The sequence below is a fragment of the Tetranychus urticae genome, chromosome 3 (assembly GCF_039701765.1).
Source record: "Tetranychus urticae isolate SD_2017Ah chromosome 3, NJAU_TeUrti_SD_1.0, whole genome shotgun sequence".
In the NCBI taxonomy this organism is placed as follows: domain Eukaryota; kingdom Metazoa; phylum Arthropoda; class Arachnida; order Trombidiformes; family Tetranychidae; genus Tetranychus; species Tetranychus urticae.
In genome coordinates, this window is record NC_142960.1 from 9067401 (window position 1) to 9085692 (window position 18292).

At 32.4% G+C, this 18292-nt stretch overlaps 1 protein-coding gene across 4 annotated transcripts in view; it reads left to right on the top strand.

The window, feature by feature from the left end:
- The window catches only part of LOC107369255 (ras-specific guanine nucleotide-releasing factor 1-like), a 46584-nt gene extending 28802 nt beyond the window's left edge, over nucleotides 1-17782 (top strand). Inside the window, exons 5-18 of one of the 4 annotated variants that reach the window (XM_015937191.3) lie at nucleotides 51-280; nucleotides 1617-1810; nucleotides 1871-1981; nucleotides 2043-2309; nucleotides 2722-2806; nucleotides 6885-7078; nucleotides 8492-8574; nucleotides 9018-9553; nucleotides 9753-9818; nucleotides 11151-11365; nucleotides 11819-12961; nucleotides 13055-13771; nucleotides 13870-14067; nucleotides 15918-17782. In XM_015937191.3, the coding sequence (XP_015792677.1) occupies nucleotides 51-280; nucleotides 1617-1810; nucleotides 1871-1981; nucleotides 2043-2309; nucleotides 2722-2806; nucleotides 6885-7078; nucleotides 8492-8574; nucleotides 9018-9553; nucleotides 9753-9818; nucleotides 11151-11365; nucleotides 11819-12961; nucleotides 13055-13771; nucleotides 13870-14067; nucleotides 15918-16154 (4276 nt within the window). In that variant the 3' untranslated portion in view covers nucleotides 16155-17782. The remainder of the gene's footprint in view (nucleotides 1-50; nucleotides 281-1616; nucleotides 1811-1870; nucleotides 1982-2042; nucleotides 2310-2721; nucleotides 2807-6884; nucleotides 7079-8491; nucleotides 8575-9017; nucleotides 9554-9752; nucleotides 9819-11150; nucleotides 11366-11818; nucleotides 12962-13054; nucleotides 13772-13869; nucleotides 14068-15917) is intronic. The other 3 variants (XM_015937194.3, XM_089269063.1, XM_089269062.1) reach the window with 3 other exon arrangements.
- Nucleotides 17783-18292: the final 510 nt, after the last annotated feature.

The window sequence follows — 18292 nt, forward strand, 5'->3', positions numbered from 1 at the left end:
TAAATGATCAACCTTTTTGTTTCTTTTTTCTTGTTTTCCGTCTCTGCCAGCCTTGTGTTTCGTATGGTCGAAGCTGAAGAAGAATATGTTGAACAACTTCAACTTTTAGTCTCTTGTTTTTTAAGGCCACTTAAAATGGCAGCCAGTTCACAGAAGCCTCCGTGTTCCCATGATGAGCTCAACTCGATATTTCTTAACAGTGAGACAATAATGTTTTTACATCAAATCTTTCTTAAAGGTTTAACAGCTCGAATGGAATCCTGGCCAACCCTAGTATTAGGTAAGTAATTTGACCATTCCCGTCCCTCCAAAGACACTGATAACGAGCCAGATACGAGGATTAAAACCAGAGGCTAATAAAGCGTGAAGTGAGGAACCAAAACAAAATTTGTCAACCAAAATGTGCCATTAGATTTTAGATGAACACACACTTTAGTCTCTTTAGTGAAATGCGCTCTTGTCCATTCATTTACATGTAGTTTGTAGTATTAACCAATTACCTTCACTCTTCTCTTCTTATTTTTTGTCTCATCATCATCCTCATCATCCTCATTCCATCATAATCATCATCATCATCGCTTTAATCACAATTGAAATGCTTGCCTTTGCTTTAAAACTATTTTACTTCCAACATTCGCCTTTCACCTTTTGTTGCTTCACCTGCAAATGGCTTTTACTTTGCTCTTTACTCCTGCTTACCTTGGCTTTCACTTTCCTCAATCGATTCTTGATTCACACTTTGCATGAACACTCAATCCTCTTTGAATCTTGACAAATTTTACTTTGAATCTAAACATAACAAATGCTTCGAATTGAAATCGAACAAAATTTGAACAACTTTCTTTTCCAATTTTGCAAATTTTCCTTTCTTTGAATTTTGCCCTGAAATGTCCAAAATTCAAAACTTTTCAAACACAACAAAATGAAACAATTTGAACAATAAAATCAAACTCGAAATTCCAAACTTTCCAAACAAAAACCATTCTTTTTTTGGGCACTTTCTTCTTGTCTTGTCTTGTTTCTTTTTCTCTCTCTTTTTTCTTCTTCGTCTTCTTCGTTTGCCTTTTTCTGGTTTCTTTACCTTCTCCTTCCGTATGAATACAACCACGAAAAACATGATGAAACACCATTCTGATTACTGACCAAAACTACCAAAAAAACTGCATCATTTTCCTGATTCTTTTCTTGGAACGACTTGAAACTCTTTTGATAACCAACATAAAACACAAAAAAAACTAAACACAAACGCACATGAAACGAAACCGTGTGTGTGTTTCAAACTGAACACTAAAATGGAAACAAAATGATTGCGTTTTGTTATCATATTCATGATTCTTTGCTTTGATTATTTCGTTTTTCATCAACTAAACAAAAAACTCGAAATGGTTTGCTTTGCACTTTTGTCTTGAATTTGAATTTGAATTGTTTTTGATTATTTTGTACTCAACTCAACTCAACACCAAAACACATTACACACACATTTTCACATTTTTTCATCAAATTTCATTTTCACAATAAAATAATATCAAATGATCTAAACTTGATCGAAAATCACCCAACTCGAAATGTGGAACAAAACTTTGTTGGACTTTTTTGATTGAAACCTACGGGAATAGGAGATTTGTTTGACATGTTGCTACCAATGCTTTGCATTTACCAAGAATATGTTCGCAATCATCATTTTTCGTTGCAAGTTTTGGCCGAATGTAAGGCGAAAGAAAAATTTGCGACACTTTTGAAGCGATTGGAAGAAAAGCCTGTAATCGCTAATCGAACATTGGAAACTTTTCTAACTTATCCAATGCATCAAGTAAGTCATTAGTCGCCTTTTCCAAATGAGAATTAACCTTTTTTTCGTTTCGCATTTCAGGTACCTCGTTATATAATCACACTACATGAACTACTTGCTCACACACCTCACAACCATGTTGAAAGGAGAAGCCTTGAAAATGCGAAAAGTAAACTGGAAGAATTGTCAAGAGTAAGTTTCGAGGTTCGTTTTTAGGTCGCTTTTTGATTCCGTTTTCATTTGTGTTTTGCAGCAAATGCATGATGAAGTTTCCGAGACTGAAAATATTCGAAAAAACTTGTCCATTGAGAGGATCATTATTGGTGGATGTGATGTGCTACTTGATGTTAATCAAGTCTTCATTCGACAAGGAAGTGTACTTCATTTACCTGTGCCTAAAGTAATTAAAAGGATTAGTTCGTACAAAGGGGATAAAGAAGTCGTTAGACAGTGTTTCCTCTTTTCAAACCACATTTTACTCTGCATCAGAGCTTCCAATGGTAAACTCAATGTTGTCGAGGTAAGGATCTTTCTATTGATATTGTTTGCTAAAAGAATCAATTGATTCGAGGTTTGCGCTTAAAGTGCGAGTCGAAAGGAATGGAAAGTGGAATTGGTAAAAATAGACTAGTTGAGAGATTCTGTTTGTTATTTGCAGTCACTTTAAGTTCCAAGTTTAGAAACAAAATATTTCTTTGGAAAAGCATTTTATTGCATTCATTTGGAATAGCAAAAGACAGTTTATTTTAGTTTGAATGCTGAAGGGTGAAATTGAAGAGAAAGTTTTAAATGTTTTAAAGTTGAATAGCTTTTCAGATGGAAAAGATGAGTGCAATTATTGAAGTTTTATATTTCGCTGGAAGAAGTATACACTTGAAATGAAACTTCAATTCTCAACATTTTCTCCATCAATTGATTCTCCATGCAATTAGAGTGTTGGACGGATACCATTGACTGAAGCAACTCTGATTGAGGAACCAGCTGAACAGTTTGCCTTTATTATTGATGATTTTGCAGGTAAGCATCGAAAAAGTCAACAGTTGATTTAACTCCTTGCATGTTTTCATTTCACCCAACCTTCCATTTTCCTTTCCACGATTGGAAGAATAACTTTCAGCACGCTGAGATTTACAACATTCTATTACTTTATTGACCCGAATAGAACTACAATCATCACAACTCCAGCATAGATCAACTCATACAACAAAGCTAACGATATCAACGATAACTTTACACAAAACGATTCGAAAATTACCATAGATTTAGATGAGTTTTTAGGACTTTTAGCAAGGTATACTTTTAGGTATAATCATTTTCCTTTCACTGGAAAACTGCAAATAATGAATTGTATGAAAGAATAAAAAAGCAGGAAAAATGGGAATTCGCACATTTATTTTGCTGCTTATTCATTGTATTCAAGAATAAACTCATGTTTAAAAAGCTAAGTTTGATAGCAACTGAATCATACTCTAGATGGCGGTTATTCATTGAAATCATGATTCCTGGAGTTCGATTCACTATATCAGCATACCATGAAGTCTTGAGCATGCATGATGTTCAATATATGACTTGTTTTGCCATCTGGAGGCTTTCATTCTACTCATGATTCGAAAAATGCCATCAAACTTTTGTTTCATTGCTATTTCTAAGCTCAACATTGCATATTGATTTCGAGTTAAATGATTGTTTAAACAATCCTTAGTTAATGGCTCAGATGTTTGTAGTTGTCTTGCTAATTGCTCGTCTGTCATTCTCAGTTTCCTTTACTAATCTAAAACGGGAAGATGAACAGAACCATTGTATCATCTTTTTGTAACGCATTTTCAAGACCAACACTCGATTTAAAGTCAATTCAACGTTTTGATTCAAAGTTGCAATACAAATAACGATATGAAACGCTTTTGAATGGACTTAACTGATGTTTCATAAATTTATCTACATCGTTCTTGCAATGCTTTAACAGTATAACAAGATTGATAGGTAGAGAATGCTCTTCGATTGACATTTTTTGATGTTCGAAAATCTGTGAGGCGTTGAATTCTCAACATTTTAACAATGCTTTTTTGGAAGCGCACATGAAATAGTTACATGAGACAGCATCAGATGAACTCGACACGCTTTGTTCAAGGCGAAGAAACTTTTTTTTGACTTAATCAATTCAATGGTTTTGAAAGCGATGTAAAGATGCAAATGATTGCTTGTTGTAACACATAATCGCCAACGAAGTGGCATTCAGTCAAACCTTTTTTATGAAAGCTTTTAAACTTGATTAATGCAGTTTCTTCAAAACAGTGAACTATCGTACGCTAGAAAACTATTCATGTCCAAAGTATCCAGGAATCATGTTTGTTGGAGAAAATAAGTTTCAACTCTTTATAACTCGAAGCCCTCTGTTGCAAACGAAATATAATTCCCAAATTAAGTAACTTTTCTGCAAAGAGTAGACTACTTTACTCTTTGCTTTTGTGTCAGGTTATTTAAAATTTCATCAGAAGAATTAGTTTGACCAAAAATGTTTTTATTTTTGATCATTTTCCTGCAAAAATGGCTATTTTTCTTATTCAAAAAGCTAATTTAAGCATTATGCAAGTTGCATTGCTGTTCCCAGATCTGAAGACAACTACATTTGTATAGATCGCAATGCATTATACAATTATCTGAAGTCTTTTTGCTCAAAAATAGCGACGAATTTTATTAATATTGACTTCCCGAGCTTCTTCATTTTAACTTGCAAATTTTTGCTTCAGTTTGGTTCCACTTTGAATGTGAATATAACATAGTCAGCCTTAACGCCTTTGTTAATCGATTAATTTGTCTTATTGTGTTCAGAGCACAGAGTATTTGCAAACTTTTATTGTGATAATATAAAGATGCTATAATTAATGGACGTCCTTGGTGCTAGATGATAATGTTTGTGAGGAAAGTGGAGGAGGATGACAATGATAATAACTGCAAGTAATAAGGTGGCAAGGTAAGCACTGGGATGTAAGGAGGATTTGGTTGTAACAAGATTAAAACGAACTGTAATACTATTATAATAAAAGCAATAATAATGTGCAAATAGTTGAGTTGATCTTGCGAGTGCGCCATCTGATCAGTTTCATGTTTCTGTCTTTGTTCACTTTCGCTTTGTTAGATTAATACTATTAGAGAAGAAAAGGGATAAAAAATCGAGAACCCAGAAGTGTTTCACCTTGAACATTGTGTCCTACTTTTGGGTTTCAAAAAACACAGAGTGACGATTAGCAAACCAAATCGTTGATGAATACAGAAAGCAGAAAATGAAGAAAGCGAAACATCGCAAGTTTTGAGTTCGATTCATGTTAGACTCTGTTTTGCAAAGACTGTCATTGCACACAAACCTCAAGCCTTTGAATATCGAGTTTCGGCATTATGCGAAATGTAAAACTTTCGTTGCCAGTTTTGTCTCTTCTGATTGTTTCAAAACATGCAATTTATGCAAAACTGTCATCGAATCATTAGTGAGTTATTTTGCATTTCAATTGTTACTTCGAAAGTGACTTTCGAAAGCAATTTTTATCATTTCGTTTCACTTGAAAGTCTTACTGGTTAACTGGTTGACTTGATTGTTTATATTCATTAAAAGTTTCAGAATATATTGCATGAGGCTGAGTCGTACTTTGATTACATTAAAACGTGAAATTGATCAACATTTTAGTTCATCTTTTGTGAATAATTTGCATTTACGTGAAGTTGAATTGCCTTTCAATGGAAGCAAATGCGTTCTCTATTTGCCTTGATTTTCTTGTTTTCACATTATCATGTGTTAATGTGTTTTCTTTATGTTCAATGTTCATGTTTTTATGATATTCTGTTGTGATATTAACAGAATATCAAGTGAATAGAATTTTCATTCCAATTTTTCATTTTCTTTACTCTTCATTCTTCTCTTCCTCCCTCTCTTTCCTTTCCTCTGTTCGCTCTCTTATACACTTTTGTGTAGGTTGGTCATAAGTAGATGTATACTGATCGATATTTTCTGGGTTGACACAGAAGCAAGAGTCTAACTGAATCCGAGTAAATTCACTGGGAACAATTTTCATCATCATGAGTTGCTGAGAGAATGTTGATGGATAAATAGATTAAAGAAGATGAAAAGAGAAGGAAAGTGAGAACAAAAGAAAGAGAAATGTAACCAAATATTTTTTGCTTCTCTAAACAGTGATTCTTGTAATTTAGATGATGACTAAGATAAGTAGACTCAAATAGAGAATCAATTTTACCTTTTGTAAAAGGTAAAAAGGTTTAAGCGTTGGAGTGATAGTTAAATAGGTCAACTGTTGACCAAAGTAAAGCCCGGGAAAAAGAAGAAGAATAAACAGAAGAAAAAAAATCAAAAGAAAAAACGAAAGTACAAAAGGCTTAATTTTGAATGACTTTTGACCAGCAAATGAGCTGTAAAGTACATCTTGATACAATGTTGCGTAGGTTGAGCTGGGAGTTTATGTTAGGGTGTAGGTGCAGTTGAAAAGGTTTATCATTGGGAAACAATAAAAAAGGATATTATATCGAGTATTGAATGGAGTCAATTTGCAAGTTTGTAAAGCTAATGGTAAAGCCAATAATGACCAGCTGGGAGTGATAATTATTGTGACTTCTGACAAGGTTTCTAGTGATGAAAAATGATGTTTGTATTGAGAAAGGATGGGAAGAGAAGATCATTTTTTTGCTGTTTCGACTGATGCTGAAAAAGGGTAAAAACAATGTCGATGTTTACCTGGCTTTGAGTCGTTGCAGTGAAATTCGCTTCTTTTTCTTAAGAAACTTAAGATTGGGATTAATATTTTGTTTACTGATTTCCCTCTTTACCTCTTCTATCGCATCTATCATCATCTCTGTCATCCTTATTCAATCCTTCCCTTCAACTCCCAGTCATGCACATTTCTCACTCCCAGCTATTATTTGTGTCTACACTTTTCTTCCTCTCTCTCTCTCTCTCTCTTTCTTTCTTTCTCTTTTCATCATTCATCTCACCATGTATTGAACATCCTTGTGTCTACACATGATGATGTTCACTAACCTGTTCGCATGCTGCAATTGAAATCAATATTGAATGTTAAATTTCTTCTGATAGAGGGATCCATAAGCTACTTTTCACGAGCAAATGAAGCAACTTTACCACCGTTACATTTACCAGCCAATAAACAGATTTACAGTGGACTTGACTTCAAGATAATTTGGGACTGTAAAAGTGGTCCTCCCATTTCAATCCATCTGGTTGCTCCAACAATGCAGGAAAAGGCTGCCTGGACAAGTGATATTTCACAGGTAAGCAAATGCATATAACCTAAAATTGTCCAAAATTCAACTAACGATAATGAACAAGCCATCAAATTACCCCTCATTACCATAGTACAGTTAACCTAACCAAACCATCCTTGTCTCCATCAAGACTTAACCTTCAACCCACAATTGCTCCGTAAAATACCAATCGGACAAAGTAAACACAACCCAAAGTCTAAGCCTTGTTACCCATTAAAAAGCAACCTAACAGTCCCATCAATAGCAACAACAATAGCAACAAAGATGTTATCATTTTACAGTCTTTTACTTGGTTTTTTTATTCATCGTTGTTTTGTCAACCGATGCTTCATTAATTGTTCAATTAATTAACCAATTCACATTAGATGGATCGAGTAGAGTTTTTTTATTAATTGTGTTTCCCTTGTAATCTAGAAAATTGTGTTTGTTAAATTAAACTGAATAACCCGCTCAAAAGTGCAATGGCAACCGCAGTTACTTCTTATGGTGAGATTGGGAAAACAATGTAAACCTTTGACATTACACTGTTACATTAACCATATTTTGTCAGATGCTTCTTTTGTTTGTGTTTTAATTTCACTTTTCTTGGACTAATTATTGTTTTTAGTTAATTTAATATTGTGTAGATAATGTGTTTACGGTTTAGATTATCGACAAGTTTAATTGTTTCACTTCATCTTGAGAGTCAAGTGACAACTTGAACAGTTTTTAATACAATGAAGTAGATTAAATTCATTATTTTACATGATATCTTTACACCATCTTTAAACATTACAATTTGGTTCATCTTTAACCTGGTTAATTATGGTGTGACAAACAAATAAGATTAAAGAACAGGTTGATATTTAAAACAATACAAAACAAGTGACGACTGTTTTGTAAATTGCTGTGACTCTCTATGGCTTGTAAACCATATTGTAAGTGTTTCTTTGGTTCCATTCACTGTCTAATCATGAATATTCAATAATTTTGTGAGTAAATCAGTCTAAATGAAAGGTTGATCCATTGATACATTGAACCAGTTTACCAGAAAATGTACTTGAAGATGCAAATGTCTATCATTTCGTTCATACATCTTTTACTCTAACCTCAGTTGATTTGAATTTACGCGATAATCTTGCTTCTTCCAACTGTAACCTACACATTATAACATTATAAGATTGTTAAGTAGTCTAAATTAATCACCATTTGATTGTAATCATTAATATCCATCACTAAACATGATGCCAATTGGATTTAATCAAGTTTCTTGGTAAAAAGCATAACATCCATTATGTTGCTATTGGGTGTCAAGAAAAGGTTTTGTTTTACAATTTTCAGTTTAGACTGAAATCGCTTCCCTTTCAACTTTGTTTCCTTGATTAACCCAACAAATTGACTAATGATTAACTCTAATTATCTTATTATCTTTCATTACAGTGTATTGATAACGTACATTTCAATGATCTCTTCCATAGCACTATGAGTGATTCATCATCTGTAACGATGCCTCAATCGATCAGGTAAGGTGCATCTTTATAAACATTTACAAATGAACCCATCTTCTGGTAACCTTATTTTTCCTTCTTCCCAACCATTAATACCATTATTATTACATCAAACACTTGCAATTAACTAACAGGCTTAAATAATCATGCACAGTAAAAGCAAGTACAAAAAAAAAGCTTCAATGTTGCTGTATATTCAGATGTGTAGGTCTAAAAAAATGTTACCAGAAAACAAAATGTCTGCTTAAGCAAACATTTAAAAAATAAGAGTTAATTAATCCATTCTAATTTGCACAGATGAAATGTTAATAATAGTCAATTTGCACAATCTAATTGTCAGCCATAAGATAACCATTAACCATAACAATTGACATTTTACTTGCAACTGATTTAACCATTTTTGTTGCCAATCAAAATCTAATGTTTTGCTTTTTTGTCTTTCATTGTTTCCAATCTAGAAATGATCCAAGACTGTACAAGGATGATGTTGATATACGCTTTAGTCGAACCCTAAACTCATGTAAATTACCTCAAATACGTTATGCCTCACCTGAGCGTCTGTTTGAACGCCTGACGGACCTTCGATTTTTGAGTATCGACTTTTTGAATACCTTTCTTTTAACATATCGAGTTTTCACGGATGGTGTTACAGTGCTGGAAGCATTGAAAAAGGTTCATTATTATCCTGAAACCCAGTTAAGCTCAATGGTTTCTGCATCTTTACACGATTCAACAGGCTCTTTGGAGGATCTTCATAGGCACGTTGATGTCGCCTGTCCTGGTGCAACTGGCCAAGGACATGATATCATTACTCTTGACTATGATTATTCCCGTCGAATCAGTTCAACCTCGGAAATATCAGACATTTCAGATGCTCACCGAGAATCAGTTGTCTCAACCAACTCGGATACCCAAATGATGCACAATCTTCAACAAGCCCAACAACAATTAATCTCACGTAATAACCAACACTGGAGACTGTCTTACCGTAAATGTAAGTACTCTGTCCAATCATCAATCAATCAATATAAATTATCATTAGTTATTGTTAACCAGTTTTGATGTGAAAATGTTTTTTTTGTCAATTGCAATGGAAACCCAAAATCTAATCATTTTTTCACTCTTTTATTTTCGCGTTTCTTGCCTTTGTGAACATATCATGTGAAAATAAAACGTGCAATTGAAAACTCAAGATCAAAAAGATGAGATAACATTCGTTATAAGGAGACAACAACGAGATGCAGAAATAAATTCAAAAGGTTTGCTTTTTTTCTTGACCAATATTTCATCTTTGAAATGTCGTAAAATATCAAGTTGAACCTTTTCAAATTTGCAAACATTGAAAGCCAGAATTGAAGCAAAAAACTCTTCTGTAAATTGCATTCATTTACCAATTGCATTGAAACAGTTAGTTTGAATTGGAAGAAGTAGAGTTGAAAAATTTCTAGTAGAAACCAGATTTTTAAGATAATTGTTCACAAAATGAAGATACAATTGAAAGATGATCCGAGTTGTGAAGCTTGCAAAAGAGTTTATTTTTGCAAATGTTTGTTCAATTTTTTGGTGTCTTTTTTGGGTTTTTGCCTCTTCTGCAAATGTAATAATGAAATGCTTTGCAGCCAAAATGATTGCGATGATGGAAAGAAACAAACTATATTGTAAAGATTGATTTTTGAAGCAGCAATAATTTGAGTATTGAATGAATAGAGAATGGCGATAGATGTTGATAATCATTTATGGGTGAAAGCCATGGATTCATCTGTTTGATGAAGAAATTGAGAAGATGAAGATGATGATGATCTGGGTTAGGTTGGCCCGGTGACCTAGATATTAAACATTTAAGTTATCCAGAATCCAGGGAATCAAGGTCACCATGATGCAGCTCTCTCATCATTCAGTGAGAATACAGTTTTGGGATGGAGGAAATGGAACAGAAATATAATATAAAAGATAGTAAAAAAAACAAGCAGAGAATGAAATTAAACTTGATTAAGATTGTCTTTTGCAGCATTTTTTTGTTTGTACAATTAGATGAATATTTGCACATTCAACTTGTTGGCTTTTTAGTTGTTTTTTTTCTGTAATTTTAACCTTTTTCCATTGGAAATTTGTCCTCAAATTTCAATTTATTTAATTCACTTTTTTTGTTTCTATTCTAATATTACGTTTTTCATTTCATATTGAAATCATTTTTTACCTTTTCATTCCCAATGGTATTTGAGTTAACCGCGATTTCTAGATTTGCTTTTCTTCTCACTGTTTGGGTTAACTTTGCTTCTTATGCTTTTAGCCAATGGAACATGGTTATTGCATTAATCAATGTAATTTTTGTTGTACAATTATTTATTTACCGGACTTTTTTAATAATTTAGTTTTGTTAATTAACAAGAAATAATCAGATTGAATTAATTAATGTTTGTTGAAATTTAATTTAAATCTTGATGTTTTCAAAGAAATGCATTTATGTCTTGCCATCTTGTAAATTTACTGGCCAATGTATTGATAATTTGAAAAAGTGGTTGATGTTTTTGTTGATTTTATTTTGGTTATTGGTTGTTGTTTAATTGTTATTTTTTTCATTTGGTTTACAGTTGAAGAGGAACAAGCTCGAACGCGTTCTAGTCTTGCTAAATCAGCTGAAGAACAGATGAATTCTCAACGTTTAACAATTACTACTGATCCGGTTTCAAGTGGACTTTTATCACCTGGACCAGAGATTAATGTTCCTGTTCCCCCACCGCCAAGCCCAGAAGTTCCTGATTCATTTCTTCATCCAGATTTTGTAACTGAGTCCGATAAAGAACAGGTGAGTTATAATTTTAAGGCTCGCATCTAAAAACACTGATAAAAAATTGCAATAATTACCAGTTTTGCCAATTCTGGTTAACAGTTTCTTTAACAATGAAAGGATTTTTAGAATAAAGTTGCCTATGCAATCTTTTGGTTGCTTATCCAATAACCAATCATAGTGGAAGTAAACAAATAAGTCATTGGCTTTAGCTTTTGTTATCTTCTGACTGTTAACAAACGGTTATTTTAAGATGTGTTAATTTGAATCAATCAATCAATTTATTCATGTTTATTTCTCATGATTTGAATTCGTTGAAATGATACTCAATAGGTAAATCGCTTGAATTATCATTGCAAAACTTCATCAAGATAAACTTTAGAGATGAACTATGAATTTATTGTCTTTTGCATTTTTTATTTCTTATTTGCACTGAAACTAATCAATTTGAATATTTCTCTTCTTTTTTAGAATTCATCTGAAGACTCGAGTGTTTGTAACACTAGTGAAAGTGATCCTCAAAGTGAAAATGAAAGTTTCCAGGAAGCCGAGGATAAATTGAGTGTACCTAGTCACAGTCAGTCAAGTGAAACTCTTAAAGCAGATCAAAGCTCACCGACATCGCCAACAATTATTAGTGCTGCTGCAAGTTTAGGAACCTTAGTGGGAAGTGCTGATTCTAAAAGTGGCTCACCAAGACCAAGTCCTGTTAATAAAGATGCTCCTCAAGAATTGCCTACATCTGAAAGTCCTAACACCAATACAGTAACAAATACAAGTCCTGATGAAAGTAGCAACAATATACCTACAGCTTCAGCTAGTAATAATAATATTGCTAACCATAAACCCAGTAGTAGCAATAACACCAAAAACGACTGTCCTCTAAATACACGTAATAATAACAAGATTAGTAAAAATTCAACTAATGTCAATTTCAGTACATGTAATAAGAATATTTGCAAAAATGTAACCCAATCGCCAACACCTTCTCCAATTAAAGGAATATTGGTAAATTCAATATCTTCTCTTTCGTCGTCAGCCTCATCTTCACCACAACATCACTCACATCATCACCATCACCATCATCATCACCATGAAGGCCGAGCATCAGTTTCCATTTGTGCCCCAAGTTCAACTCATACCACACCAACTCATACAACATCTGTCCCATCAGGTTCAACATTGTCTTTCATCCTCCCATCTCGTATATCATCGCCCAAATTTTTTGGTCGCGGGTCAACCTCATCAGACAAAAATTCAGTCAAAGGTGGAGGTGGGGAGAGTACATCATCTGGTCCACAATATCTTAAAGTTCGCGGTGCAACTGGTAAAAGAGGTTCAAGTGATACTGAAAGCACTGGCTATGCAAGTACATCAACAACACCGAGAAGCTCATTCCAAACGGAAACAACAGTTCTTTCAACGCCTAGAAGTAGTTTTCAACTTCCAGAAACTCCAGTAATGTCGTCAAAAGCTGGTGTGGTAGTTACATCATCTCGTGCTTCATCTCGTCGCTCTTCAACTGCATCAGCTGCATCTGCTTTCGCTGTGGCCACAGCAGCATCAAGTAACCCGCCTGATCCAGGAACAAGAGCAGCGTTTGAATTATATGGAGTAAGTGAATTTAATTTAATGGAAAAAACATTCATTTCTTGTTTTTATTTTCTTGCATGTTTCTAATATTCAACTTTTTTCTTCATATAACAGTCTCAACGTGGTAGTCGAAATCCAAGTGCCGTTGGGTCAGATTTAAAGATACCAACAACACCAAATCGAGTGAAACGAGAATCAGTTATATCAACAGCTGCTACAATGAGAGTATTAAATGTTCTTAGGCATTGGATATCTAAACATTCGCAAGATTTTCAAAGTGATCCTCGTCTGATGCAGATGACAACAGAATTTCTTGAAGAACTTGTCAACAATTCAAGTTTATTGCCTGCTGAACATAAAGCTGCTAGTCAATTGCTCACAATGATATCGAAAGAAGATTCATCTAAAAAGGTTGATCTTGATGTTTTACTGGCACCACCACAGATGGGATGTAAAGATACTTTTGACACTGTGTCGGCCATGGAAATAGCTGAATCAATGACTTACCTTGACCATAAGATTTTCATCTCAATACAAAGTGAAGAGTTTCTCGGTCAAGCATGGATGAAATCAGATAGAGCAACTAGAGCACCTCATATACTATTGATGACTCGACGGTTCAATGAGGTTTCTCGTTTGGTTGCCTCTGAAATAATGAGAGCCACTGATATGCAAAAACGTATTATGATCATTGAAAAATGGGCCGCCGTAGCTGACATTTGTCGAATGTTTCACAATTTTAACGGAGTTCTTCAAATTTGTGCTGCCTTCACTAATTCGTCAGTTTATCGACTCAAACGGACCTGGGAACGTGTTAAAAAAACGGTACCTGTACTCTATCTTTTCCAATTCATTTAATCTCTCTGGAAACTCTCGACAACGAATTAGTTATTTACCTTCTATTTTCATGCTTTTTTTAAATTTCACAGGTTAGACAAAGTATAAACAAATTACAATCATTAGTCAATACTGATGGACGATTTAGGAATATGCGTGAAGCCTTGCATCGCTGTGATCCACCCTGCATACCATATCTGGGAATGTATCTAACAGATTTATCTTTCATTGAAGAGGGAACACCAAATTTCACTGAAGATGGATTACTCAATTTCTCAAAGATGAGAATGGTAAACATTATTTGACTATTTCAATCGGTTCAATGATTATTTTCATCAATGCATGAATGTTAATTTTTAAAGTCATTCAGTTAATTTTCACTCATTTTTATTCAGCAAAAAAATGAAGAGAAAATGACTGAGCAAAGCAAACAAGCCAAACTATTAATATCTAGTATCTTCCTTTCCATTCATCCAATCTTCATACATAACCTCAACAGTTACAAATATAATTTTAGTTATTTTTCCTGTTTCTAATGAAACTCTTTGATCATGAAGGCAAAAAATCAAGTTAATCAAGCAGCAGCATCATTCAACAAAATTTTATCAAAATTCTGTTAGACTAGTATCATTATTTTTATCCCATTCATCATTAAAAAGCCCTTCCTAACAGATTTTGCATTCATAACAAAACGTAACAATGATAATATTAAGGATCAATAATAACCTATTTCATTATTGTTGGTATTATCACTATTGAGTGAAAAGGCTAAAATTTGGAACAATCAGCTTTAAAATTGTAACAATGTATAACAAATTATTGTTATGCCGGAAATTTATGCCAACAAATGCCAAATTGTAATCTCAATCAAATCAATCAATCGATACAAAAATAGTCTGATTGCTATAAATACAGTAGCTAATCATATAATTTAAGTAAAATAATTATCGAACATGTAACAATGTTATTAACTGATGTTTTCCTAATCATTCCAGTTAGATTAATTTCATCTGAATATATCTAAATACAGTCTAAATGTCACTTTCCCGAAATGTCCCATTGTCAGACAATTATTATCAAACAGCGTTTTTTTCGTGCAAGATTTTTACAAAATTTAACCTAATTGTAATCAAAATCCAATGCTAAAGAGATTCAACATAAAATATCAAATTTCTGTCAATTTGATTATTAATTACGACAAAAATTAATAAATTTAAAAGCTATTTTTCGGTAAAATTCTGGGTAAATAGTATAAGAACTAATCCCATGAAGTGAAATTTGATAATAATGACATTATACAATTGCAATTGATGTTATTTTTTATCTTCTCTCCTCTGTCATCGTCATAATCATGATTATCAAATTATTTTTCACGCTCAGATCAATTATCCTAATCTCTTTGAAAGGTTTATAGCATTTCTCTCTCATTCAGATTATATCATTATATATTATGTATAGTATTATATTGCGTATTGTTGAATTATCATTACATTTTCGTTGAACTTTCAATGATAAGCATGATAATATAACTGCGCTGAATACCAGTCAACATATTATGTAATTATATTACATTCAATTACGTTAAATCCAACTTCATTGACCTTTATGAAGTTCATACAATGTATAAATGAAATATTAAAAGCCAGTGTTTTTGTCTCTTTTCATATTTGCTTACACAGTTGCAATTTCAAGACTCTCAACCTCTGGGTTAATCTATTGAAAACACCAAAGATGGAAGATGAAATTCATCTATCTTTGTCTTTGTGTATTTAGTTACATTAAAATGTAGATATTTGTGAATCTACGTTTTGTATAGTTTTTGTTTATTCAAACATTAACAGTATCCAGTTAATTCATACTGTGCATGTATTTGCTTATAGATTTTATGATGAATACAAAAAAAATTATTGTTGTTCAATCATTATATTTTGCCTGGGAATGATGATAAAAAATTGCTTTAATGATATGTTATCAAATGAAAATTGTGAATAAAAATACATTGAAAAGGTATGATAATCTATTGATTATCAGAAAGATTTAAAATATCTTTTCAATGGTTGATTTTGCCTACACATTTTGTAATGAAATCTTTATATTTAATTAATAATTAACCTTTCATTGTTGCTATTTCTTTATTTAGATTGCTCATGTGATAAGAGAGGTTCGCCAATATCAACAAACACCTTACAAAATTGAAATGAATCCTCGAGCAATCAACTATTTATTGGACACTTCAAGGCATTTATCTGATGATGAACTGTATCAACATTCATTGGTACTTGAACCCAGACTGTCAAGACTAGGGACCAAAATAACACCTACTTCTGGTGGCTCATCATTCAGTGGAACCAGTCCATCACACTTTCCGGGATCTTAACTATTAATAATCTTAAAAATTGAATGGAAACCATGCATTCAAGCCAAAATTATTATTATACATATTCACATAAATATACAAATATCTGTTATGTATGCAGCAAAATTGAACCAATATGATGAATCAAATGCTATGCCTAATCCAGGAAAAGAAATAATTGGAACATGGAATTAAAACGGAAAAGTGTTGAAGATGTTAATCAAGCTTTTAACAGATGTTCAAGGATTGGAAATTGAAAATTGATTTCACTTATATCATCAATAACAATTTTGATTCGTCTTTTACTTTGAATTTCAACGTGAACTGGAAAAAGGAAAACAAGAAAAGGCTGTTTTTCAAGCAAAAGTGATAATCAGCTAAATAATAGCAGCTCCAAATCCTGATGCTTATGATTGTCTAAGCAAATGTTTGTACTCAGAGGAACAAAATAAGAATGTTTTATAGCTATTGTTAATATTCGTATTATTCTTGTTACGATTCAATTGATTTAATCTGACTCGTGGACCAAATTAATGGTGAAAACTGGTTTGCAGATGCACCTCTTAAATGGAGGGGAATGGTATTCATTATATGAGTATCTGATTAACAGAATTGAAAATAACGTTTCAATTGGCATTTCAAAGGTAATTGATCATAATTTGATGCCTCATTCATCTTCCATCTTCACTTTGTTCAGGATAATATCCATCATCAACTTCATAATTACCACCACCATCATCATCATAACCACTCAAACATTATCCACAAAGAAAAGCCAAAATTTTCATAAACTATCAACTTTGACTTCTGGTTTAATCGATTGTCTACTTAACCCCAAGCAATTTATACAAAAAGACAGTAACAGTTGATTAAACTGTAGCCAAGTTAACCTGCAAAGACGAAGAAGAGGATCAAAGCTCACTGAATCCATTCCATTAACAATTTAATTCAAATGAAATCCAAAAACCTTAAACCAAACTTCATAAGCCGAATTAATTTTGTTATACTGAAATATCAAGCAAAAAACTTGTACAAAGATAATAAGTCTAACCAAATCAAGTGACAAATGATTAACTCAAAGGAAAAGGCCAAAAAAGTATAATCAAGAGAAGCACAATTTCAATGAAAAAAGGTTAATTGGTGTTCATTTTCTTGATGATATCGTTGAAATCAGAAAGATATAATATTTAAAAGAAAATCATAAATAACCAAGTGATTACAATTGTATGTAACTAACCATCATCATCTGTATAATCATCATTAATCCATTGCCATTTCATCTTTCCATGGTATTTTTATCACCAAATCAACAGTCACAATAATTATTAATATAATTATTTAAAATACAGAAAATGAAACAATAATGCACATTTAAATTGTAACTGTATTAATCAATGAGCTTTTCTTTTGCATTCAATCATTTTCATTTAAGTGTTGACAGTTATCCGTTTTATTGTTTCAATATTTTGTCAAATCTGCACAATTTATTGTTGTTGTAAGATGTAATAATTGACCGTGTTACTAATTCACAACTGGTTGATTCAAATGATTTATCTACACCAAAACCAGAATCCAATTTAAATCTCTATAAATATTTACTTATACAAATGTAAGATTGTTAAATACAAAGTGTTATTAATTTATGAAAACAACTTGTTTTTTCTGTTGTTAAATCAACTCATTTGTCTCTCTATTAAATCAAATTTAATAGTAACACGGGTTAAAACTGTAAACACATTCAATTTCAATTGACCAGCAAACCCAATTTAAACTCAAACATAAATCTCAAGTTGAACTGTTTAAACTATTGGAGCTAATTCAAAAGTGATTGACCATTTATACTATCCAAATAATTTACTAATTGTTACCATTTTGATTACAAAAACAAAAACTGATAATTTTTAGTGTCTCTTATAAACTTAATCAAATTGAAATTGAAATCTTCTATTCTTTGCTTCAGCTACAAATGAACCAAAGGTATTACAATACAACCAAGCACCTAAAAAGATACAAAATTGTAGATCAAATTAACGAGTATTTTAAACAGAGTATCATTTTAATCATTTTTGTTTCAATTGTCTTATATTGTTTACTGTAACAAACTAATTCTTAACAATTGTTAGCTTTTAACCGTTGATTTGTCTCCATAAATTGTAAAA